Raw genomic sequence first — 26,636 nt, forward strand, 5'->3', positions numbered from 1 at the left:
AGGCACACAGTAACAGAGACACCGGCTTCTTCCCCGAGTTGGGCGCCTGGGGGCGTCTCCCCTCCTCCACGCAGCGCAGGCTCCTGCGGCGGGAGATGCCCTTCGTTTCCCGCCCGGCCTTGGGAAGCGGCCCTCGCTCGGCGCGCGTCGCCCTCGGGGCGGATTCCCGCCCGGCTAGTCACGGTCCGGCTGCCCCGCGGCGCTGCTCTCATCCGGCCTGGTGCCAAGCCAAGGGGGCAGAAGCGGGCGGGGAAGAGCCCGGGGCTCCAGCCGCGTCGCCCGCCCCACCCAGTGACATCAGGACCCCTTCGCAGCCCGACGGCCCCGCCGAGCCATAAAGGCTCCTCAGGCGCCAGAGCGGGACGCAGGGGAAGAAGCCGCCGCCGCCGCCGCGCTGCTCGAGAGGAACGGAGCCGGCTGACCTGAGGGAAAGCAGCGGAGGGTCTCTCCAGGCGCTTCCAGCCCACCGAGAGCAACGCCGGCCGGCGAAAGGGGCGCGCCGGGTCAAGAGGGGCAGCTGGTCCGTCGAGAGCGAGGAAGTTGGCCAAACTCCGCGGGCCATTCCTACGCCGGGAGCCCTGACAGGTGGCGCGGCAGTCCCTCAGCGACCGAGCCCGTCCTCCGCCTCGACTCTGCCTCGCCCGCCTCAGCCCCGCAGCCATGGCCGTCGAAGGGCGGGAGGGCAGCCTCGGGGGGTCCCCCGCCAGGGGCAAGAAGAGCGGCGCCAAGAAAAGCGCCGGCGCGGAGGGCGGCTGGGAGCTGGAGCAGGTGGCGGCCGAGGGCCCTCCGCCCCCCTCGCCCCGCGGGACCAAAGGCGGCGGCCGCCTGGCTCTGCTGCGCAAGACGCCGGAGAAGAACGCCGAGATCCTGAGCAGCCAGTACGGCTTGCACCTCTTCCTGGCGGGGCTGCTGCTGATGTTCGCGTGGGCCGTGCACGCCAAGGGCTTCTCGCAGAGCGCCGTCCTCTCCTACCTCATCACCCTCATGCTGCTGCAGATCCTCTGGATGGCCTGGTACATCTGCCGCCGCTACGCGCACAAGAGGCTCATCCAGGACAAGGACACGCACGCCGGGGCGCGCTGGCTCAAGTGTGAGTGGGGCGCCCGAGCGGGGCGGGGGGCGGCGGGGCCGGGGGAGCTTCGGGCAGCCCGCGCGCAAGCCGCTACTGGCCCGTCCCGCTATTGGCTGCGGCGTTTGCGCGCTCCGCGGCTCGCAGAGAATGCACCGCGCGCTCCTTCTGTTGAAGTCTGCGGGACTTTAAAACGGGACTTCGCCGCCTTCTAGCCGGCCGGCTGCTCTGCGGCACCGCGGAAAGGGATGCTATTTGCATGCGCTTTATGTCACATGCAAACTCGTAACTTATTTTGCAAATGGGGGGGGGGTGGAGTGCCCCGAAATAAATCAGGGATCGCACACAAGTAATAAAACATCCAATAGAGAGTTTCAACAGGTGAAGCTTTCCCTATAATTGTCGTTCCATACTACAAAAGGCTTACTCTATATGCCTTTAAAGCACATAAGAAGCACACCCCCCCCAAAGAATTCTGGACAATGTAGTTTGCTAAATGTTGCTCGGAATTGTAACTCTGTGAGGGATAAACTACAGCGCCCAGAACTCTTTGAGGGGGGAATTATGTTGCAAATGTTCTTTAAAATCATGGTGTGCAGGCGACATCTGTTTAATACCTGCCTGCAGGCTGCCACATAGCTGTTAGGGGCACAATAGCCCTGCTGTCCTCCAATGCCAACCCTAAACCGTACAAAGAACAACTTTCATGAGTTGCAAATGAGTCACCTTACTGTAGGTCTTTCAGCTGTTGAACTTAAGCTGGAAATACTACATTCAGTGCAAGACCAGGCGTGGTGTTTCAGATGGAGGGGACTAAAAGTGATTTAAGATTTACAACAATTTTGCTCAGATGATCATGCTTGGGAAAATTCAAATTTTAATTAGTTAAAAATCATTCAATGTAGTCATTTGGATGTTTGGTTGGATGGTCATCTGCCTTGGATGCTTTAGCTGAGATTCCTGCATTTCAGGGGGTTGGACTAGATGACCCTTGGGGTACCTTCCAACTCTGTGAATCTATGATTTGTTGTGGTTATTTATTAGTACCTCCATAATAAGTACTATCCCCCTTATTTTTCCTTTTTGAGCAAAAAGAGATTTGAAATCCCCGCTCAGCCTTGAAACTCATGTTGTGCCCTTGGTCGGGTCACTGTCCCTTAACCTAACCTACTCACAGGCTTGTTGTGAGGATAAAATGGAAAGGGGGGGGGGAGAGAACATGTATGCTGCCTTGAGCATTTTGAACAACAACAACAAAATCCAATTTAAGTGTTTATACCAGCAGTATTCCTGACACACGCACACCAGAACCCACAGATCCTCCCATGGATGGGAAAACAACTAATCACCCTTCCCTGCAAATTGCTACTACAATCAATTTACCTTTCCCCCCACTACGACATTTCCTTAGAAAAACTCCCAACACAACAACAGATTGCACAACAACTATACTCCAACTGTGAAGTACGCAGTGAACAGTATTACTCCATCCCTGCTTTACTCAAACATCTGCTGTTGTTTAAAGCTGTCATTTTCCTCTCGGTGTCTCTCTACCTCTGCTTTAATTAAACTTTTGTTTTTGTTTAAAACAGCCAGCTTTTTCAGTGTTTCTCCCTTCTTGCTGTCCTCAAACACCCTTCTTCTTTTCAGCTGTCTCCGCACGGTGGCGCTGTGGGTTAAACCACAGAGCCTAGGGCTTGCCTATCAGAAGGTCGGCAGTTCAAATCCCTGTGACGGGGTGAGCTCCCGTTGCTCGGTCCCTGCTCCTGCCAACCTAGCAGTTTGAAAGCACAAAAGTGCCAGTAGATAAATAGGTACTGCTCCGGCGGGAAGGTAAACGGCATTTCTGTGCGCTGCTCTGGTTCGCCAGAAGTGGCTTAGTCATGCTGGCTACATGACCCGGAAGCTGTACGCCAGCTTCCTCGGCCAATAAAGCGAGATGAGTGCCGCAACCCCAGAGTCATGACTGTACCTAATGGTCAGGGGTCCCTTTACCTTTTACCTTCACACAATGTGTTTCATTCCTGATCCCATGGTCTTCAACATGGAGTTCCAGATTCAATGTAGCAATTTTAAATATATATTTTATTAACGAGCAAACACCCACATAAGTACAACTTTCCAACTGAACTTAACCTTCTCTAACTAAACATGCTGACACAGGCACACCAGGTTCCACCCCACATTGTGGCTGCCTGGCGCATCACACACATGATGTCACATGGTGCTGCACAGCATGCACATGATGTCATATGGCACAATGGGCCCCGTTGGACCCTCCCGCGACTATGACGAGTCCTGTTGGGCCCTCTGAAAGGCCTGTCGGGCCTTTTGAAGGGTGCATGGGCCCTATCAGGCCTCGGCTTGCCGTGTGACGTCATGCAAGTGCCATGTTGGGTCACCCAGTGGGGCACCCACAGTGAAAATTTTGTGAGTGCCCCTATTAATCCTAAAGATACTGTACTGTATATCATCATGGAGTGCGTGCACAAAGGGGCTGCAGAATAAGAGAGAGGAGAAGGCATGGAAATAAGGGCAATCTCTGTGTAAGGGAGAGTTGAGAGAGAGAGAGGAGGAAAGGGAAAGGGTGGTGGTGACAATGTGGGAACAAAGGTAGTTGCATGAAAGGAGGGAGTGGGAGGCTTGGAAATGGGGTGAAGATGAAAGCAGGGTCAAGAAAGGTTCTGCAGAACAGGAGAGGATGGTGGCTTCATAACTGGGCTTAGTGAAAAGGGTGCTTAGTTGTTGCAAAGTGTGGGAGGAGAATGATGTAGGAAGTTACCGTGGGGGTGGTTTGGGCGCAAATAACACCCAGAACTATCATCATGAGATCCTCCATCAGTACCCCAGAGACTACTTCATCCAGCCTGGTCAAGGATTCTGCTGGGCGACAGGGTGGTCAGTAGATCAACAGCTTCCCCAATCTGTCTCTCTGGCTCAACACCAGGTGCAGACCCTCCTAAGTCCATCCCAGTGTTAAAAGTTTCCTGCTCTTATGGACAACAGCAACACCCCCCTGAAAACCCCACTCCCCCATTCTAGGCTGGCGCAGTACTGAGAACCAGTTGGGCACAGTGAGGGAGGTCACTCCCCCAAGTCTCTGTTAAGCAGGCCAGATCAGCCCATTCATCTGCAGTCAAGTCGTGGATGCGCATAGTCTTAGAATCATAGAATCATAGAGTTGGAAGAGACCACAAGGGCCATCGAGTCCAACCCCCTGCCAAGCAGGAAACACCATCAGAGCACTCCTGACATATGGTTGTCAAGCCTCTGCTTAAAGACCTCCAAAGAAGGAGACTCCACCACACTCCTTGGCAGCAAATTCCACTGTCGAACAGCTCTTACTGTCAGGAAGTTCTTCCTAATGTTTAGGTGGAATCTTCTTTCTTGTAGTTTGGATCCAGTCTTACTGTGGACTGATCTGGCATTTTGCAACAGCACCACCAGACCAGAGGGCTCAGTCAATTTGCTACCAGTGACTTTGAGAGGAGTTGGTGGGCTGGAATAAGGAACAGAGACTAAACATGTTGCTGATGGTAGTCAGCCTCTCCACTCCTTCCCACCTACAGAGAAATTTGGACAGCATCTCCACCATTCCCTGCTACCTGCCCATCCTGATGCATTAATGCACCGCCACATGCTGCTGGGAGATTAGGGCTACAGATTGTAAGCTAAGGTGCAGCATCATGCATATCCCACACTATCGGGAAGTAGATGGTAAATCCCCCAAAACTTGTCTCCCTCTGCCTCTCACTATGGGGGAACCCCACCAAACCAAACTTCCCCTCCTCCAGGCTCTTAGCCTGGGTGAGGGTCAGAGGCCAGTCTCCCACAGTACATGGCCTACAGCTCTATAATTGACTGACAATGTGGGGCACCCCTGCCCCTGTGGGACAACCCAAAGGGTAAAATCCCGTGGTGTTGCTCCTGGGGGGGCATGGAGCTGAGCCTGTTGTTATAGTAAGGCAGGCCCTGGAACACAACCCAGCTGTGTTTCCTATCCCACACTATCAAGCAATATCCCACACTACAATCAGCGCAAACACTCTTAGCTGCAGGCAGGTATCAGTCAGTCAAAGAAACTGATGCAGAAAAACACACACTTCCTGTCTGGGAAGGCAGACTAGGCAAAGGCCAGGATGGTGCACAATCAGCTGTTCTCTGTAGGTTTGCCACTTCCAGTGTATGAATGCCTGGACTGCATAGCAAGTATTAGCATGGGACGTGCCGAAGTCTCTTTGCAAAGTTTACACATTTTGCATTTGTCGTGTGGGGGAGGGGACTCACACACACCCTCCTTATTGTTTAGTAGTATTTGTAGAACATAATTTATAGAGAGTGCCTGATCTCAGTGAAGAGAGGGAGGGAGGGAACTATGGATATTCCAAGGACTAGAAAACGATGCTAAAGCAAGATAAAAAAGTGTACTGGAGGGTGAGATAAAGCTCAGGGCAGGATACTTGTAACCCAGTGTAGAAACAAATCAGTCATCAATAAAATACTTCATGTCACTCATTGGCTAAAAACCACTGAAAGGTGAATGAACACTTTCCTTCATAACTTTCCTTCTAGGAGAGCTAAGAAAATAAAGAAAACTCAAGAGTCCTTGCATGCGTTGGTCTTGGTGCAATTGCACCATTATAATCTGCCCACAGTTTCATCGTGTGCATGTTTATTCTGAACTAGATATGCAGCCCATCATATCCAGTGGAACATAAGTCAGCACCACTGATTTAAACAGTATTTACTTTCAAGTAGGTATGGCTAGGACTGCAGCCTTATTCCACAAATGTATGCATAGAACTGTACTCTTGCAGCCTAGTTCTAACCAAGTTAACATTGAGTTCAGTATCAACTCAAAGTAAATCAGTAATTATGCAGTAAGTATGCACAGGACGGGACGCGGGTGGCACTGTGGGTTAAACCACAGAGCCTAGGACTTGCCGATCAGAAGGTCGGTGGTTTGAATCACTGTGATGGGGTGAGCTCCCGTTGCTCGGTCCCTGCTCCTGCCAACCTAGCAGTTCGAAAGCACATTGAAGTGCAAGTAGATAAATAGGTACTGCTCTGGCAGGAAGGTAAACAGTGTTTCCGTGCACTGCTCTGGTTTGCTAGAAGCAGCTTAGTCATGCTGGCCACATGACCCGGAAGCTGTATGCCGGCTCCCTCGGCCAATAAAGCGAGATGAGCGCCGCAACCCCAGAGTTGGCCACTACTGGACCTAATGGTCAGGGGTCCCTTTACCTTTATGCACAGCAGAATATTCTATGTTCCAGTCATATTAGGATTGCTTTAAACTGGAAAAAACACAGGCTTGGAAAGAGCATTTGAGAATATATCACATTTGCAGTCCAGTCTATGCATGATAAGTAAGCTACACTGATACCTTGGGTTATTATGTCCTGTGTTTGCTAATTTGTATAGCAAATATTTGTACTGATTTACTTACTGTAAGGAACTATATACAGTATATATACAGTAAGTAAATTACATACACACACAGACACATGATATATACGTGATATATATTATATATGTTAAATTATTAGGTCAGGATGTTGGAAAGATAGGAATTTTGCAGAACTAGACAGCATCTTAAAAAGTAGAGACATCACCTTGCCAACAAAGGTCCGTATAGTTAAAGCTATGGTTTTCCCAGTAGTGATGTATGGAAGTGAGAGATGGACCATAAAGAAGGCTGATCGCTGAAGAATTGATGCTTTTGAATTATGGTGCTGGAGGAGACTCTTGAGAGTCCCATGGACTGCAAGAAGAACAAACCTCTCCATTCTGAAGGAAATCAGCCCTGAGTGCTCACTGGGAGGACAGATCCTGAAGCTGAGGTTCCAATACTTTGGCCACCTCATGAGAAGAGAAGACTCCCTGGAAAAGACCCTGATGTTGGGAAAGATGGAGGGCACAAGGAGAAGGGGACAACAGAGGACGAGATGGTTGGATAGCGTTCTCGAAGCTACCAGCATGAGTTTGACCAAACTGCGGGAGGCAGTGGAAGACAGGAGGGACTGGCATGCTCTGGTCCAGGGGGTCACGAAGAGGCAGACACGACTAAATGACTAAACAACCACAACAGGCACATAAGTGCCTAAAAAGAGATACAGGTTGCTGCTATCTGCCTTGATCACAGGAAGGCCCATCCAGTTCAATTTGTCAACATGTTTTTAAAAGTATTTCTCTTTCTCCACGAGAGCTTGAATCATATTTATTGTTGAGTAAATGTGTTTAGGTCAGGATGAAACAGCACAGTCCTATCTTATGTCTACTCAAATATACGTCCTATTGAATTCAGGGGGGCTTACTACCAGGAAAGTGAGGTTAGGACTGTGTAGCCCATGTCCTTAACCCCAGGAAGCACCCACTGTATCTTTCAAAAAATTCTGAGAGTTATAAAAGTAAAATAAGGAAACCCATTGCAAAACGTAGCAGAAAGAAAGCAAAGGCGTTCTGAGGAAGGTTATTCTTGCTGCGTTGTAAAATGTAATAGAATGAACCAGCAGAAATAAATATCTGGGGGGCAAACCATAATTAGGATTTTCCATGACAGTCAGTTGCTCCTTGGGTCTACTTTGAAGATCAGCCCTGGGGAAGGGGGTTTAACCATTTCCCCCTATGCCCTTTGCCATGCTGTAAATTACTCGGAAGCTGCTATTAGCCTGGGGAGGGCGGGAGGCTGGAGAGGTACAAGTGCAGGAAGTTGAGCAGGCCAAACAAGTTTTACTTAACAGTATTTCTTCCTTTAGCATGGAATGACAGGTTTCTGGCGATGCACAGATGCGTGCTAAGGATAATACTTCAATAAGCAAGTCCTAAGTTCTTCTAAGGCATTGACTCATACAGAAAGAAGCTATAAACTGATGGCTGAAAATCAAAAGGTGATATGGGGAAGTTATTCCTGCTTCAAAACATACGCCTTTTTGAAATTTCTTACTGCAGTTGCTAACAGTATAATGCTTTGTTCCCAAAATGGTACAGCCATGTGTTTATAGTCCCCAGAAAAATACAACTATTCTAACCCTTAGGCATCTTTTCCCATTCAGCGAGTGTTTAGCCAATGGGGTGTAAGTGAGCAGAGGGTTTAACTAGGACTGGGGAGACCCAGATTCAAATCCCCACATGGTCATGTTGTTTGCTGGGGTGATGCTGAGACCCCTCACCTGCCTCACAGAGCTGCAGGGACAAAAGTGTGTGGGGGACAGCGCCTTGAGTTCTTTGGAGGAAAGGTGGTAAATAAATAATAAAATGGATTGTTGTCCTAATGCAGGGAGAAGAAAGAGTCCCCATTGTTAGAGACCCCGTCCTTGCAGAAAAATAGTGGCAGCAGTTTGGGCTACCCCGCTCTCTCCCCTAGCCAATGGCTGGCCAGGCCAGGGGATTTGAATGGCTGAGGAGAAACCAGCTGAGATCAAGCCTCACAATCTCTAGCTCCAAGACTGAGTTTGGCTGAAAGTGCTCAGCCGGTCTCCATGGCTCATATCTTCCAAATGCAGTCTGATCCTCCTCAGTAGATTTGGTGTGGAGAAAGAGTGAGCATGATGACCAACCCCAGAGATTGCAGGGGCTGGATTGCCTTGAGCTCTAGGGCAAGTCAGCCCATATTCTTTCCCTGAGCCATACATTTAGCTCCATGATTTCAGGAGTAGAGATGGAGTGAAATATCTTGGTCCCACTTCACTGAGATCCAAAAGCCACCCTTCTTATTTACCTTGACCTCTGCTGGATGGGAGTAGAAATAATTTTTTCACTCCCCAACCCCGAATGTGTGCCGAATGTGTCTGTTGAGTAGAAAGGGGAGCTCTGCTTCTGGATGGTCTGGCTGGAGGTGAACACAGGATGTTGCATTCCTTTGCACCCATTCAAGCCAATCCTCTGTTTGATGTTCAGGGAGCATGGATTGGCTGTAAATTTAACTAATCCCCACTCCTAAGGTGTCTGTAGTGAATGTGTGGCAAAGGCGGACACTGGTTCTAGCTGTTATGATTGAAGGAGTGTTTAGCCAAGGAATATATTATTATCTTCCTATCATTTATTAAATGTCTATACCACCTTTCATCTGAGGATCACAGAGCAGTTTACAATATGGCATGGATTGTGGGATTTTCACAGCAATTAGCTGGAGGGCTATTTTGTCTTTGTTTTCAAGTTCTAAGAGTGGGTTGGGGGTTGCTGTTGGAAGTTTATGTTTGGAGTATTGAGACCGAGCGCCTATAATAACTTTTTGGCAATGACAAGTGTTAGCAATCTGCCCTTCCTGTATTTGTTCAGTGTTCCTTTTAAAACTAGATGTCTCCCTGCTGGTGTTCAATATTTTAATCTGTTTTAGTAATTTTAGTATTTTGGTAATTTTAATCTGTTTTGGTATTCAAACTTTTGCATGCTTTTAAGTGCTCTTGTAATTTTTTTCTTGATTTTCTTGATTTATCCTTTTGTAAGCTGCTTTGTAAAACCCCCTCAATCAAGCAGTGTAGAAATTTTATGAAACTAAATAAATAAATACATAATACACTATGTTGCTGTTGGAGTACTGTGGTTGAGTACAGAGTTTGTCTGATCTATTGTGATGGAAATATGCAGGGAATATGAGAAGTGGGGAACTGGTTTTTTGGTGGGGGGTAGGGCTCCCGGCGGGAAGGTAGCCGGCATTTCCGTGCACTGCTCTGGTTCACCAGAAGTGGTTTAGTCATGCTGGCCACATGGCCCGGAAGCTGCCTGCGGACAAACGCCGGCTCCCTCAGCCAATAAAGCGAGATGAGCGGCGCAACCCCAGAGTCGGCCATGACTGGACCTAATGGTCAGGGGTACCTTTACCTAGGGCTCCATTGAGGTCAATGGGTGGTTTTTTGTTTCTGCCACCTCTTAACTTGGCTTAATGTTGTATCAAAGGCAAAATCACTATTGGGAGGCATATAGGATGTGGTGTTTGTTTGTTTCTCACCCCTGTTTTGGTCTCTCCATCAGCAGAGTTTTGCTGGTGGTACAGAGGTGTATTTCTGGCACAGCAAGTCTTTCTCCATATCCTAAAATCCCCCAGTGCAAGTACAAGTCCTGATTAATATATTTACAATGCATGTTTACTGATAAGTAAATTTCACTGTGTTTATTGTGACTAACATCCAGGTAACTGCACAGGATTGTGGGTGGTAGCCAACAAAGAAGCTCTATTTGCTTAAGGACTTCTGGCTTAATTTGTCCTCAATTTGTAATCCATCATACATTTACTCCTGGGTAATTATGTTCCAATGAACATATGAAAATGAGTTGTGGATTTAAATTTGGTTTACTTCAATTTCTAGCTCTCCTGATCCTAAGAGACTGGAGCGATTGATAAGTTTTAAAAAATAGAGTAATCAGGGCCGTCTTTAGCAGATGCGGTGCCGGGGCGCAAATATCCGCCCAGCGCCCCTTAATTACCACGGATAGTGTTGGGGTGGCTGTAGCTGCACACTGCCAGCCATGGGGGATGGGGGCACAACTCTCCCCCATGCTGCTGCGGGAGAGTGATCCCCGCAGAGGCTTGGGAGTGAAGTTGTGCCCCTCTCAAGCCTCCATGGGAGGAGAGCGCAGCTTCCTTCCCAAACCTCCTCGGGAGGAGAGTGATCCCCGTAGAGGCTTGGGAGGGAAGCGGCATGGCTGCCAGCCATATGGTTGACAGGGCGCAGCTGGCGGGCGTGCAGGGAAAGGGGAGGCCACTGGCAAAGCCGTGCAGCTCCCCCACTTGCTGGGGCACCCCTGAGAGGCTGGTGTCCTGGCGCAACGCACCACTAAGCCCTATGGGAAAGACGGCTCTGAGAGTAATAAACCAGCGGTTCCCAACTTTTTCCCCCCTGCATGGTAGCCCACAAGTCCAAATTTACATAGTATGGTGAGCCATTGATTTATTATCACATTAATTTTGGACCTTAGCACTTTCCCAGTTTTAATGGCAAGTTTCCTATTTTATAATCATTGCTTGATGCATCCAAGCAAAAAATTACCTAACACCAATGAGCACCTTGTGGCAAATGGTGACTGGATCTCCCACCAGCTGCCAGAGAGTAGTTCCCAAGTGCTAAACTGGAAAGTTTGAGCCTTTCCAATGTTTGAATGCTAGTGCTAATACAATATTACAATAAGCCAACAAAACAAAAGCTGTAAGAGCTATCCGTCATACCAGTTGACGATTGCAAGCAATAATTATTTTGAGTTTAAAGGCAAATTTGCAGGTTTTTGGCATGCATGAGACCACAAAAGCACACAAGTTTTGGGGCCGGAAGGGGGCGGAATGGGGGGCAGGGTGGGGCAGGTGCGGAAGCGGAAGGGGGCAGGCTTAAGCACACCCCACCAGGGTGTGCAGCGCCTTGGAATGCAACCCCCACACAAAGGGGGAGTTGCCTGTACATAAGCAGCCACAACCTACTTGCACAGACTTTGCAATCCATCCGCAGGTTAAGAAATGCTGCTCTAAATAACAATAACAGAGTTAAAGCCACTTCCTACCTGCAGTGCCACTGCCTGTTAATGGTTCAGAGTTGAATGAGGCAGCAGGAAAGAGAGTTTACTTATTTATTAAAAAAAAATGTATACTGCTGTAGCTTTAAAAAATCCAAGCAGTTTATAGCAATAAAAACATAAAACCATACAATAAAACTACAAGTCATAAAATGTTAAAAACACAGGGTCCACAGCCGTGAGAGGTTTATTTCTTTACATTGTCACTATCTTCACGTTGTTGTTGTTGTTGTTTAGTCGTTTAGTCGTGTCCGCCTCTTCGTGACCCCCTGGACCAGAGCACGCCAGGCACTCCTGTCTTCCACTGCCTCCCGCAGTTTGGTCAAACTCATGCTGGTAGCTTCGAGAACACTGTCCAGCCATCTCGTCCTCTTCTCCTTGTGCCCTCCATCTTTCCCAACATCAGGGTCTTTTCCAGGGAATCTTCTCTTCTCATGAGGTGGCCAAAGGATTGGAGCCTCAGCTTTATGATCTGTCCTTCCAGTGAGCACTCAAGGCTAATTTCCTTAAGAATGGATGTGTTTGATCTTCTTGCAGTCCATGGCTCTTAAGGCCTGCAAGAAGATCAAACACATCCATTCTTAAGGAATCTTCACATTAATTTTCCTATTAGTGTTTTTCTTCTAATTTGTTGTCTGTAGCATATAAAGATGTTGCCCTCATAATGACATTTTATAATATTTTTAATTTTATTTCAGGTGCAATTACTTTGTTTGCAGCGATTACTTTAATTATGGACTCTTTCAAAATTGGATACTTTGTTGGATATTCAGATTGCTTATCAGTCACGGAAGGGATTTTTCCTGCCACACATGCAGTACATACACTGCTGCAGGTAAAACCACTGGGTTTTTTTTATTATTCCTGTCTGTGTGCTTGTGTTTTTCAGATAGTGCAGCACAGTCCCAAAGCAAAGCAAAAAAACCCACCATCTTCAAGTCTTGCTCAATATTCACCATGTGACAAATAGCAAAAGCCAGGCTAGAACTATTAAGAATTATGAAGAGATAGGCAGAGAAATCTGGAAGCTCCTGCGTCCTTGTTTGTTTGACCACGATTCCCTCCAGTTCCCTCTGTTTGATTCTAGGGAGGTCTCAGAATTTTCCACAACCAGAATCTGGCTTAAACATGGTTACTTTTGAACGTGATGAATGCAACGTGCTCTCAGGTTCACGGGGCTGCCATTTCAAACAGAATATGTTTGGTTTTCAATGCCTCTTGTGCAAGCGAATCAACATTATACAGTGTAGGGTGGGTACGTAAACACAAATCTCCCGCACTTACAAATGTACACATAAAAATGCAATAATGGATTAAACATATACGCTGAATGTTAGCTATGTCTCAAATGTTGCCTCGGATGAAAACTGTTATAAATCTCTTTAATTAAAGCCATCTAATTATGCTGCATTAATCTTCTTTCTAAATGGGGGACAATTTAATAACTATTTTGCCACCGCTGCCTAAGACATTGTCTCATTGGCTCAGTTGACTGGCCCTTCTAATCTTCTCTTCCTTCAAAGGACATAAGTCCCTTTCAAACAGCACAAAGACAGCTGTGAAATACTAGCCTGTAAGGGAAATTTTTTAAATGAAATTTATGGTGAAAAGTCATCTACTATTTTTTTCTGGTTCTAGGCACTTGCTAGCTTGACTGTGACTAGTACATTTGGATTCAAAACGTTTTACACACAGAGAAACCTTTAATTTGACAAAGTAATATTTAGCAATGAAGCAGAAAATGGCAACTGGCCAGATTTCCCAGCAAATAGAGTGGAGTAATGGTCTCCTGCTTCAGACAGAGAGCCAGTTTGTTTCTTGCCCTTCTGTATATGCAGTTTGTGGAGAACAACACAAATATCCTTTCCTTCTGTATGCAGTCAACCTTGAAGCAGAGAGGTAACCTAAGCCCCTCCGTATATACTGTAGAGCTGCACAGAGGAAGGGGGGAGAGATACAACCATATATAATTGCCACATAATACACCTCTTGCAAATACTGCAACATCACAGTGAAGGGCATGATCTAAGAACCTGAAGCAAGGAGAATAACACTCCTATTACTGGTTTGGGTCTGAAACAGCTAAACTAAACAAAGGCTCCCAGTCTTCCCCCAAACCCCTTTTGTAACTGCAATGCTTCCCATGGCCCTTTAGTCTCAGTCTTTTGTTGCTTGTTTTTCTCAGCCTTAAAATGATCAAACAAAATAAATTACAGAGCACACATCTGGTTCTACAGCATATATAACCAGAACACTCAGGAGGGAACCCGGTGTATACATCCTTGTACTTGACCCTCAGTTTGGTACTGTCTATTTGAAGTGGCTAGGAGGAGTTGAATTAATACAAAACATTGTCTTTATATAGCAAAGAATTTGAATAATGTGACCCAACTCACATGTTGACAGAATGTGTGAGCAGTTCATCTGCATAGGGCTTAAGTAAAATGTCCTGTCATTGGGTTAGCTGCAGTGAGCTGCTTTACACCTAAGTAAATCTGGATTCCTGTGATCTCTTGCACATTTTCCTTTGGTGTTCATCCCAGACATATCTTATTTGTTCATAGCAAATAGTACCACTTTCCCAAATGACCCAATTATTTTTTCATATATGTTTTCAGGTATACTTCTTATGGTCCCATGCAAAGGATATTATCCAATCCTTCAAAATGTTGGAGAGGTAAAATGAATATAATCTTCCTTATATTTTTAACCTGGGAAATATCAGTGAGAAACTACTGGTACTGAAAATGTTTATATTAATGTTTAGGAAATAATAGTTTACATCTCTGTTTTGATTTTTTAAAATAAAATTACAGCATCCTCAGTTGGAAGGACCCCCAGAAACCTAATATTTGTATGCCAGCAGTTGTCCATTCTCATTTCCTGAAGTGGTCCTTCCATGGGAGACAGAAGCTGCTGCTTCATCTCTCCCTTGGTCCCCTGAAGAACTTGCCTTGATTCTGTTGCACCGTGATCACATTTCTGCTCTTTGTTTCTCTTGTTCTTTTTCATTTTTAAAACATCCCTTACTCCAAATAAAGCTTTGTTGTAATTCATGCTGCCTCATGCAGAAGCTTCACTATAACACTCTTCTGCACTGGTGCTGTCGATTCCCAGTTCTGAGGATGTTCGCCACTCTGTGGGGACTTCTAAATACCATGGAGTATCACTGTAAGCAAGAAAGTGTTCAAGCACTTAGGAAGAAAACACAGAAATAGGTTGTAGGTTGCTTGCTGCACAAATTATAGCCACACACCACTGGGCAGTTCTAAATTTCCCTTTTAAAAACTGTTCTATTTACAACTCTATGAGGGGTCAGAATGTTCTCTAATTCTGGTGACAGATGGAAACTGTTGTAGTAATTTCCTTCTCCACTGGAAATTATGGGGGGCATTTGTCCTTCCAATAATTGCAATTTGTATGAGGTTCTGGGGAAGAGTGGCGCATTTCACACTGTTGAGCACTTCTCCAAAGCTCACAGAATACCTTTTCAGACAGCAGCACTTCAGCTCAGGTTGAAAGGCAGAATCTCAGACCCTAATAGTGCGATCTGGCATCATAGGCATGCTTCTGTGTACCAGTATTCTTCTGAATAGTTGTTGAAACTGGCAGGCCTTCTGCAATCTTCTTATCACCAGCATAGCAATGCTAAGGGTAAGCATTCCTTCCCACCTATGAAACACCAAAATCCCTTATTATTATCTCAGCAAAGCATTATATTTATTTGTCTGGCATAATACTGAACCCTGTCCTTTAACTACCATCTGTGAGCAGGCATGCTGACATCTCTGAAAACTAGTACTGAAGTGTGAGTTAGTATATTTTCTGCTCCATCTGTCCTCAAAGACTTGAACAGGTTATATAACATTTTAATTTTGGTTAGGTGGGTGGAGATGTACCATGTAGAGCAGGCTTCCTCAAACTCGGCCCTCCAGATGTTTTTGGCCTACAACTCCCATGATCCCTAGCTAGCAGGACCAGTGGTCAGGGATGATGGGAATTGCAGTCTCAAAACATCTGGAGGGCCGAGTCTGAGGAAGCCTGATGTAGAGAATGGCATGCTTTGATTGGAGACACAATAAACAAGGATTAGGGGCGGGATCTATCTCCCAACTCTGATAGTTTTTTTTTTAATTAAATGAGGACTAAAAAAAAAAAAACCCTCTCTCCTTGGAGAGTTACTGTATATTACAAAGTTATTTCAGCTTGAAGAAGACACCTTCACCCCGGTATGGCTCCCCTTTATCACATACACAGCCCAACAGGACAACGACAATAATCCACCAACAGCATACAAATCAATATGGCTAACCTGATCCAAAACACCCACCCACCTCACTCACACACAAAAACAAAGATCACCACAGCCAATCACAAACAAACAATCACACCCTAGGCCAACCCCAACCTCTCTCACCACCAAAGGAACACAAGTGAACAACACAAGCACGCTGACACCAAACTCTACATACATTAAGCATAACAGAAACACCGCTACCCGACCCCACCCCCATTCATCTCCCCTCCCTCCACCCCCTTTCTTTTTTTTTCTTTTTTCTTTTTCTTCTCTCCCTAATGCCTCATCAAATGAAACAGATTTGTAAAAATGTTACATGGAAGAAAAAAACACACGAGGCATTACACTTACACTGTAAAACAAGAAAATCCTTAATAAAATATTTTAAAAAAAAAGTTATTTCAGCTTCATACCAGTTAATTGTCCTAGCTGCTCTCATGAGTCCTGGGAATTGTAGTTTGCTGATGAGAACCTGCTGTCAAATATCCCTAGGATATTTAAATTCTCACAGGCTACCTATATGCAACTTTTAGTGATGTGCAAATCTGTAATAGGTGGACAGGTATAATTTGAAGCCATACTATTTTCTATGTTACATCATGTAAACAGGGAAAGATTGGTGAAACACATAGACTGTAGTGTTCTTTACTTGTTCACCAATAATAAATACTGGAAAATAAAATACTTCACTGATATGTTTTATACACTGTTGTCAATAACTTATTTGCTTTATTTATTTTCTAGGTTTGGAGTGATCCATTCTGTATTTACAAATTTGCTTTTGTGGACAAATGGTGTGTTAACAGAATCAAAGCATCAACTTAATGAACACAAGGAAAGGTTAATCACTCTTGGATTTGGAAACATAACAATAGGTAAGATAATTTTTTTGCTATAATTTCTCTTCTCTACATTGGCTACCCCTCCCCCAATTCTGTTTTAAAGTCTTGTAGTTTGTGTCCTTTAGTGAGTTGCTGTAGCACCACCTCAGTATCTTGTGCATCAATGAAACTATTATCCCTAGTATCAGGTGTTCCCCTGTCATCTGTAATATAGTCTCCCTCCCCCTCAGGATTGAGTTTAAAGCTTTCCTGATCAGGTTTGCAAGACTCTTAGCAAACGTGTTCTTGTCAATTTCTGTGAGGTTGCAACCCATCTCTTGCCAGAAGTCCTTCCTCAAGGAAGAAAAGACCATGGTCCAAGAAACCAAACCTTTCCTGATGAGACCACCTGCACAGCCAGTGGCTTGCTTCCAGTATTTCACTGTCTCTTCCTGGGCCAAAGACTTTAACAGGAAGGAGTGATACCCCCCCCCCAAAACTGCACCCATCATGATTAAAACATGTAACCATTTCAATATTGGTGCAAATTTTTCAATATTGGTGCAAAAAATGTGCTTATGTATCTCTCACTGAACTCAGTGAGCTTAATCATGCCTTGATCTTTGCCATTTTTGTGTTCTGTCTTTATAAACTTGGTATTTGCTTTATCTAAGTAGCTGTCCCTTTTGTAAAGCTATTCCCTCTTGGGCAGCTACTTGAGGCACCAAACTCCCTTTGGCTGATATTTCACAATTTGTTTAGGTAAAATTAATACTTATAATGTGATGCCATCTCATGTCTTGGTCTCACTCTTTCTTTTTAGAATTGGATGATCATGAGCCACAGTGTAATTGTACCACAACAGTCCTCTGCTCCATATTTTCCCAAGGAATATATTACCTGTACCCCTTCAACATTGAGTATCACATTATGGCATCCACAATGCTCTATGTGCTATGGAAGAATATTGGACGCAAAGTAGAACACCTTCAGCAACACAAGATAACATTCAAGTTTCAAGGGAAAACATTGGGTGCCATTTTAGGACTGATTGTGTTCACCACAACAATAGCTATTGTTGTTGTCTATTTGTTTCAGATAGGGCGTTCAAAAATAAAGAGCGAAATAGGACTTATTATGTTTTATTTGTATAGTATTGCAGTACTGACAATGATGTGTGCAGCTGGGATAGTCGCTCTTCTGATTTACCGGCTTGAAGAAAAATCATTGGATGTTTCCAAAAACCCAGCTAGGAAACTTGATGCAGACTTACTGGTTGGAGCTGCTTCAGGATCCTGGCTTCTGTCTTGGGGTTCCATCCTTGCAATTATTTGTGCTGATTCTCACCCTACATATACATGGTATAATCTGCCCTTTTCCATACTTGTTATATTTGAGAAATATATTCAGAACCTCTTTATAATTGAATCCATACACCGTGAGCATGAAAAGGTTAATGATGACATTAAAACAATTCGTATACTAACTGTGTCCAATGGAAATACTCTTTCACCTGCACCTTCTTACAAAGAAATATATAATGGAATGGATGGCATTCAAAATGGAGAGTCACCATACATGTTTAATGGAAATAATATTCTGCCTGAGAGCAGTGGAAGTGATGCTCTAGATGAAGACAAAAGTCAAGGCAACACACCAGTCACTCCCTCCACCTCTGATTTCTCACTTTATAGCAAAAATTCTTCTGTCAACAACAAAAGAAACATCCTGAAGAATATTGCTGCATTTTTGTTCCTATGTAATCTTTCGGTAAGTTATTATGCAAAAATAATGGCAATTATTCCAGTCTTGCCAACTGATTAGAAACAAACAAAAGCTAGTTTAGCAGCACTTTGATCTGTAGAGATGATCAAAGAGACGACCCTAGTCACCGAGTGCTATCAAAAGCCCAGCTGCAGAGACCAGTTGAGGCATTGCTAACCTTGTCTCCCACTGTGCCTTGAAAACACCAATCAAACAAGGTCGAGCAAATTATTTAAAGTTTAATCCCTATGGAAGCTGAAAGCTTTGTTGAAAAACGTATTGATTAACTCACCGATGAATCATATTGAAATGGGATGTGATGTGCTCATGCACAGGTTACACATTTCACTTCAGTGCCAAACGCAAGTGAAGAAGTCACATTTCAGTTTCGTAGTCTTTGTTATTAAGTCACATTGAAATTTTTGGAAGTCTTTTCCTTGATTACATACATTGGATTTATATAATTTTTTCAACTGGGCTTTAATGTAATATGTGGTTTTAATCAGTGGTAATAAAATGCAGGAAGTCTGAAAGCAGCTTACGGTGCTCAGTGCAAGCTGTGCTGCTTTTGGCAGTGACCAGGACCACTCAGTATCTCCAAGCAGCTTCAGAGGAACAGTTGGGAACTTACGTTAACCTGCCCTACCCTGATTAACCTTTCTCGCACTTGGCATCATATGATGTCAGGCGATTAATATGTGAGCAGCCTTGCAGAGTTGGGTCACTTTGGGATTTGCCCTGTGGCCAAAAGTGGTTCCCACCCTGGTTCATAGGATCCAGCATTAGGGAATGGCTAGTCTCAAACCAGCACTAGATTAGATCAGCTCATGTGCCAGTGCTTACTCCAGAATCAATGTGTAAATTGCTATACGAAGGAGAAAGACACAACTGAAAGCTGAAAGGGAAAAGTAAAAACTGATAATCATGGCGGCATATTTATAGCATATTATTTATGAAGAAGCATTACGGATCCTCAGGCTCCTACTGAAGAAAGTGTTTCGGGATTGGCCTGATAATTCTTGAGAAGTGGTCTGAGTCTGGGTCTGAGTTTGGTGTGGTTATGTCCACACCAGTATCCCTTGCTGTGGTTTGCAGCTCTTCAGTTTGCCCTTGGCTATCTCCTTGAGTATACTGGTGCTATCCTTTGGGCATTGTCCATTCTTTGGACTCCTAGCAGCTGTCGCTTCCGAATGTGGCCTAGAGTCATTTATCTAAGAATTTTCCCTAGCTGTACTCCTGGCTAAAGCGAGGTCACCTAGAAGTAGCCTCAGAGTTGGTATTGCATAAACTAGCTCCACAGCACAGACAGAATGTAAATCAAGCAGTTATGAAGACTCCTCCCTGGGTATAGTGGAGGTGGGGTACATTTTACCCTGGAGCCAAACACTCTAAACTGAATAATGATTACCTCTTTCCTTTGGTCATGTGAAATCTTGAACAGATCCAAATTGGTCCAGTTTTAAAAAGCAAATTGAGAGGAAGCCAGGCAAGGTTACTTTGAGGCAAAAGTCCTTGGCACAGGCCAACCAGAATTCTATGAGCATATCAGTTTAATCAAAAGTAAAAAATGTGAAATTCTACAACTGAAATTTGAGTCAGATTTTGAATGAATAGTCTTAAAATTTGTTTCCTGTATAACCTCATGGGGATGTTAAAATTTATATTTATTTTCCTTTCATTCTTATTCATAGCTTTGGATTCCACCAGCTTTTGGCTGCCGCCCTGAGTATGACAATGGACTGGAAGAAATGGTTTTTGGATTTGAGCCTTGGATCACGGTGGTTAACCTTGCAATGCCTTTTTCCATTTTCTATCGGATGCACTCAGCTGCTTCCCTTTTTGAGGTCATTTGCAAAACATGAATTTCATTTTTTAAAAAAAAAAACAATGAAGGATGGATGGGTGACTAAAGAACATGAATGCAGCAGCCAATGTTTGGCCAAAGTAGAGCGTGCAGTTTGAATGAAAGGATAATGAAGAAGATACAGACAATTGACAAGTGCCATATTTTGAAGAGCAAAAAAGAGGACACATTTGCCGACTTCTACTTTTAACCATGGATCACTATGACGACTCTACCCATGAAAAAGAGGATGTGTCCTGGAAAAAGAGGATATGGGGCAACCCAAGGTGGAACTCCTAATACTTCATCAGTCCCTCCTGCCACAACAATGTAGGCAAGAATTTAATACATTGTCTATATGGCGAAGTCAATGAAAATAAGACTGAACCTTTCCCTGGCTATTTTTCTCCCCTGCTAGAAAATAAAACACATTGCCAATTCAATGTATATAGACACATTTTTCTCTGAGTTCTTAGAGATTTGTAATCATCATCATCATCTAGCCATGGACATAGCCAGGGGGGCAGCTGCCTCCCTAATCAAGTAAATAAATAAAAATACTTAACTAAAAGTAGAAATTGTAGAAAGATTTTGACAGATTTTTCTGAGCACTTGGGGTCAAAAGAAAGTAATTTAAAACAACTGTTGTTGAGACATTTCATTTTGAATCTGCTAGACAGAGCCAGACAGAGGATGATGACAAGGGGGTGTTTCCCCCCCCCCAACATAAATCCTGGCTAAGCTCATGAATCTAGCCACATTTAATCACATTTAAGTTTTGCTGATTGCAATGGCGGGAGAGCACGTGCACCAGTGGGACTAAAAAAATGTCTGGATTGGTTGAGCAGACAATTTGATGTTTGAAAAATAGGAGAACAATGTTATGTTAACATTTCACAAGACAGACATGGCTAGATACTGGAAGCCACAATTGTTTTGTACTTGTTATATGTATTTTTGTATTTTGTGTGAACTTACTAAATAATGAAAGCTAATTTCCTTAAGAGTTGAGACTTTCATTTTGCCAAAACAAAGCTGATGTTGTAAAGTCTGGTTGATAGATTAGATTGTGGCAGTGTTAGCCCTGCAAGTCAAAATACTCCAGGATGGCCATGCACTCTTCTTGACAGAGGACGCTTCTCTATGCAAAGGGCTGTTTGATCCAAGTTGGGTTTGAAGATAAGGAACCATTAAGGAGCCCATATTTATTTCTTTTGATCCAACCTTTCATAAAAGTATCGTCTCTCAAACTCACATCAATAAAAATGAAAGACACATCCCTGCCCAGGCAGGCACTGGGAGGACACTGGATGCGCAGAGATGGGAAGTGGAATGGAGGGATAAGGGAAATTGGGTTTGGAAGGCCAGAATTAAGTGCTAAGCTATACGCAGACACTTCTGTTTGGACCAGGCTGATCTTCTTTTGCTTGAATAGCAGTTGGTGGCCCTTCTTATCCTTTGGCCAATGGATTGGGGGTGGATTGGGGGGGGATATTATCTTTCTCCACTCCCCCTGGCTTCTGCAGTCTCAGGGCAACTGACAATGGGAGCAGAGTTCTGTCCAGCAGGAAGTAGCTGAAGCAAACTCTTTGAAGCCGCTGCTTCTCTGATCCGTGGATGGGGCCCAGATTGGTCCACCCCTTGCCATGGCGAACTTCCTGGAATGAAGAGGGAGCAGCCAGTGGCCCTTAGTACCCGGACAGCAAACTGAGTAGGCACTGGTCACTTGATTACAATATCCCCTCAGATGATGATATATTTATTTATTTAAATTATACTAATTGTTTTAAAATTTGCATGTGTATATATAAATTAGCATATGTACATCACTTTTGTCCTTGTTTTTTGTTGATGTGTAAATGGCGATCCTAAACATACTGGATGACATGCAACATTGTGCTCTTCCATTTGTTCTGCCTGTGCAAAGCATCCCAGCTTGCCAGGCAGTATGAAATTCCTTCTCCCCCCACCACACACAGGTTGCTCTGGGGGTTCTCCTGACACCCCCAGAACCAATTTTGAGGGTGCTGTGGGAAGAGGGGTGCGAAAGCAAGTGGAAGTCTTTATGTAGGGCTTGTGCTAATGGGGCTGGTTAGGTGAATCCTGTCCATTTCTTCACAGTGCACTGTAGACTCAAGTTGGGTATGATTCAGCCAAAATCCCCACCATTTTAAAAGTCCCATTGATTTCAATGGGAGAGAGTAAAGCACATGCTGAAAGTTCTCCCTTTGAAAACAATGGAATTTTAAAGTGTCTAAGTGTGGTTGGGTAAATTGTGGTGTCTGTATCACATTGCCTACTCCTATTCTTGTATATCTAGCATCTGGCAAAAAAATAATTATGGCAATTTGGTTGTCACAAGGTTAAGATTTTTCTTTCATGCATTTGATAGGCACAATGGACAGTTTGCTTGTAAATACATTATTTCAGTGTTAATGCTCATCATGAAGACATTTTGGGGCTCCTCTAGCAGAAAGGAAACCCACTGCAAAGTGTAACAAAGGGAAGAAACTCATCTTTTGAATCCATGGAAGAAAACTGACTGGAAAGAAGAGGTTTCAAGAGAAAGGAAATAATTATAGCCATGTCCAATTTGTGCACTTTCCTCCCACCCAAATTTCTGAACATGCTTTGCTGAAATAACATCTTGTTCTGCCCTAACACTGAGATCTTCAGACGATGAGCTTTGACTAACAATAGCTGCAGTCCTAATATGCTGCCTTAAACTGGGGGTCCAAAATTAGGAAAATGTATTAAAGATTTCCAGTCTTTGTTGCAGCTGAAGGGCGTAAATCTGGGGAAGGTCAACTGTAATATACAAATAGATGCAGATGTTTATCCATTTTATGTCAAAGGCATAAAAGTGTTTCACTGTCTGCCTAACTGTGCAATCCTAAATGGGCTTAAAGGAGTGTGTGAGCTGGAGAGTTGACTTCTACGTCCAAAGTCCGGTCACCTTGCACCTGATGGGAGGGACAGATGGTCTTTTTTTGGTAGGCAGGGGGCACTTTCCTTTTCCATCGTCCCTTTGTTGATTTTTTAAACTGGTCCCAACTGGAACCAGCTCCAGGCTGATCTGGCGCGAGAGATTGTGGGACCTCTGCAAATAACCCCCTTTGCTCCACCTTTGCTGCAGTGTCTTCTCCATCTTAGCCAACTATTAGATGTTAAAAAACCCTCAAAGGCCTGCTGAGGCTTGACTATTGCATGGATAAACATCTGCATCTATTTGTATATTACTTTGAACACTGTACCCATGAATGTGTTCCATTCACCATTTAGTCAGATTTTATTAGATGCATTTCAGTAGCCGTAATCCAAAGACAAGCGTATGGGGGCACTTCATACTTACCCCTCCTGGGTAGCATAAGCTGACTGGCTGGGCCTACTTGTGAAGAGGGTTAGTCTTGGTGATGTTGTCTCCATGTATGAGAAAAGGCTTTACTGGGCCTTAAAGATCTATCCAAAGTTGGTCAGAAATACAACATTTGGGGGAAATTCTCAAGCAGTTGGTGGTCACGCAACTCCAGTTACTCTTGGCTTTTTGGATCCATTTCCATCTCATTTCAAATGACTTTGGTCACTACCTATGCTAGGACAGTGGAAGATGGAGCCTGCCATTTTTCCTGGATCCCTCAGCAGTTTGTGATTACTATCAACCAGGGCATCTGTTTGGGGAGGCTGGTTTGGGAGGAGAGGCACTGTGCTTCTACGGTTCAGTTCCTACCTGGAAGACCATTTTCAGAAGATGATGCTTGGGTAGCGTTGCTCTGCTCCATAAGGTGCATCCTATGCCTATGTTCAGGGACGCGGGTGGCGCTGTGGTCTAAACCACTGAGCCTTGGGCTTGCTGATCAGAAGGTTGGTGGTTCGAATCCCCGTGACGGGGTGAGCTCCCGTTGCTCGGTCTTTGCTCCTGCCAACCTAGCAGTTCGAAAGCACATCAAAGTGCAAGTAGATAAATAGGTACCGCTCCGGCGGGAAGGTTAACGGTGTTTCCATGCGCTGCTCCAGTTCACCAGAAGCAGCTTAGTCTTGCTGGCCACATGACCTGGAAGCTGTACGCCGGCTCCCTCGGCCAATAAAGTGAGATGAGCGCCGCAACCCCAGAGTCGGCCACGACTGGACCTAACGGTCAGGGGTCCCTTTACCTTTTGCCTATGTTCTGTCCCTCAAGCACTTTAACATCTGCAAGAGAGGTGGGGAATCATTTTCAGTCTGAGGATCACATTCCCTTCTGGGCAGCTTTATGGGGTTATAAATAAAATAAATAAACAAAAAAGCTTTATGGGGACATATACCTGTCATGGATTAGCCAAAAGAAAAGGTGGACCAGTCAATTAATTTGGATTTCCCCCTTTGTGCAGAATACTAGCACCTGCACATACCTGCACATACACCTTCTCCTCCATCAATGCAGCAAGCATCATTATCAGATTTCAAGGACACATTCCAACCACTTTTTAACTTGTGCTTTCTAACTTTTGCAGAAACAATCTAGAGTTAGGGTACGAAGAGAAGTAGCCATGTTTGCTGATGATATTAAATTATTCAAAGTGGTTAAAACAAAAAGGGATTGCAAAGAGCAAAGAGCTCCAAAAGGACATCTCCAAACTGAGCACAACTGGCAAAATGCCCCATTTGGGGGCCTGGGTTTTGCCCCCCCCCATGAAGCCCAAAGTTATGCTGTGACAGCTTTTGGTTCAGTCCTACATTTCATGTATTGCTCATCAGGCTACTCCAACCAGAGGTGGCAAGAAAGACTTTGTTAAAGCTTTTAAGCCAAATAAAGTTTAAGCACTAAAATATATCCACATTTTCAAGAGCCAAGGCTTCCAAAGGTCTGTTTGCGCAGAGAGTTTTTCAAGACCTGGAAATCACTCGGGAATGGAGTGTCCATGGTGAAGGCACTCAATAACTGTGGGAGAGTAATTGAGAATGGCTCTCTTTGTTGCCCTTACAATTTGAATGTGACTGGAGCTGTCAGAACTGGCTGTACCATTAAGCAGCAAGCCAAGTATCTCAGATGGCAAACGTTAGGGTGTAGCAGCTGTTTCTCCTGAGCTATTCCCCTCTGTTAAATGACAGGGGTGTGTGTGCACACAGCCTTTGCTTAGCCCCCTAAGCTAGTCAGCTTGTTGTTGTTTAGTCGTTTAGTCATGTCCCACTCTTCGTGACCCCATGGACCAGAGCATGCCAGGCACTCCTGTCTTCCACTGCCTCCCGCAGTTTGGTCAAACTCATGCTGGTAGCTTTGAGAACACTGTTCCACCATCTCGTCCTCTGTCGTCCCCTTCTCCTTGTGCCCTCCATCTTTCCCAACATCAGGGTCTTTTCCAGGGAGTCTTCTCTTCTCATGAGGTGGCCAAAGTATTGGAGCCTCAGCTTCACGATCTGTCCTTCCAGTGAGCCCTCAGGGCTGATTTCCTTAAGAATGGATAGGTTTGATCTTCTTGCAGTCCGTGGGACTCTCAAAAATCTCCTCCAGCACCATAATTCAAGCTAGTCAGCTACCTGAGGTTAAACAGTGCACAGATATTAGCACCCCAATCACTTATTTGCAAGTTTATAACAAATTATGTTTCTTATCCACTAGATGGTGGTATTTAACATAGATAGAAACCCTTGAATTCTTTTCTCTTGAATGTGAACACATTTAGTCGTCTTTACCATCTCTGCCATTTACCCTAAATTTAATTAACCATTCTTTTAGAGAATGGTTAAAAAGGGACATGGGTGGTGCTGTGGTCTAAACCACAAAGCCTAGGGCTTGCCAATCAGAAGGTCGGCGGTTCAAATCCCCGCAACAGGGTGAGCTCCCGTTGCTCTGTCCCAGCTCCTGCCCACCTAGCAGTTTGAAAGCACGTCAAAGTGCAAGCAGATAAATAGGTACCACTCTGGCAGGAAGGTAAACGGTGTTTCCATGCGCTGCTCTGGTTTGCTAGAAGTGGCTTAGTCATGCTGGCCACATGACCTGGAAGCTGTCTGCAGACAAATGCCGGCTCCCTCGGCCTATAGAGCGAGATGAGCGTGCAACCCCAGAGTCGTCCGTGACTGGACCTAATGGTCAGGGGGTACCTTTACCTTTAGGGTAGGGGGGTTCAGAATTACCCAAATTTTGGCATGGCAGACAGAAAAGTAACAAGTGTAGTCTCTCTCCTAACTCCACCTTCCCTCTAGGTTTACTATCATCTGCTGTGAAACTGCCTGTTGTGGACCTTGCAAAGGTGCAGAAGCCTGTCTGGAACAAGCAAACTGGCAAAACCATGGAGGAAGAGCTGCTAATGTTCTGGTCACCATGGGCCTCCTTCATAGTTTTCTGCTTGGAGCTGGGTACAT

At 44.8% G+C, this 26,636-nt stretch overlaps 1 protein-coding gene and 1 long non-coding RNA gene across 2 annotated transcripts in view; both read left to right on the top strand.

The window, feature by feature from the left end:
- Window positions 1-26,636, top strand: part of LOC310770353 — a 571,729-nt gene that overhangs the window by 425,167 nt on the left and 119,926 nt on the right. The gene's annotated exons all lie outside the window — the stretch shown is intronic.
- Window positions 639-21,198, top strand: OTOP1 (otopetrin 1). Its single transcript, XM_083630442.1, has 6 exons — window positions 639-1,090; window positions 12,271-12,407; window positions 14,191-14,249; window positions 16,614-16,744; window positions 17,514-18,460; window positions 20,146-21,198. The coding sequence occupies exons 1-6, from the start codon at window positions 661-663 to the stop codon at window positions 20,314-20,316; spliced, it is 1,875 nt and encodes a 624-aa protein (XP_083486568.1). The 5' UTR covers window positions 639-660; the 3' UTR covers window positions 20,317-21,198.

This window comes from Podarcis filfolensis (assembly GCF_964270895.1).
Source record: "Podarcis filfolensis genome assembly, chromosome: 9".
In the NCBI taxonomy this organism is placed as follows: domain Eukaryota; kingdom Metazoa; phylum Chordata; class Lepidosauria; order Squamata; family Lacertidae; genus Podarcis; species Podarcis filfolensis.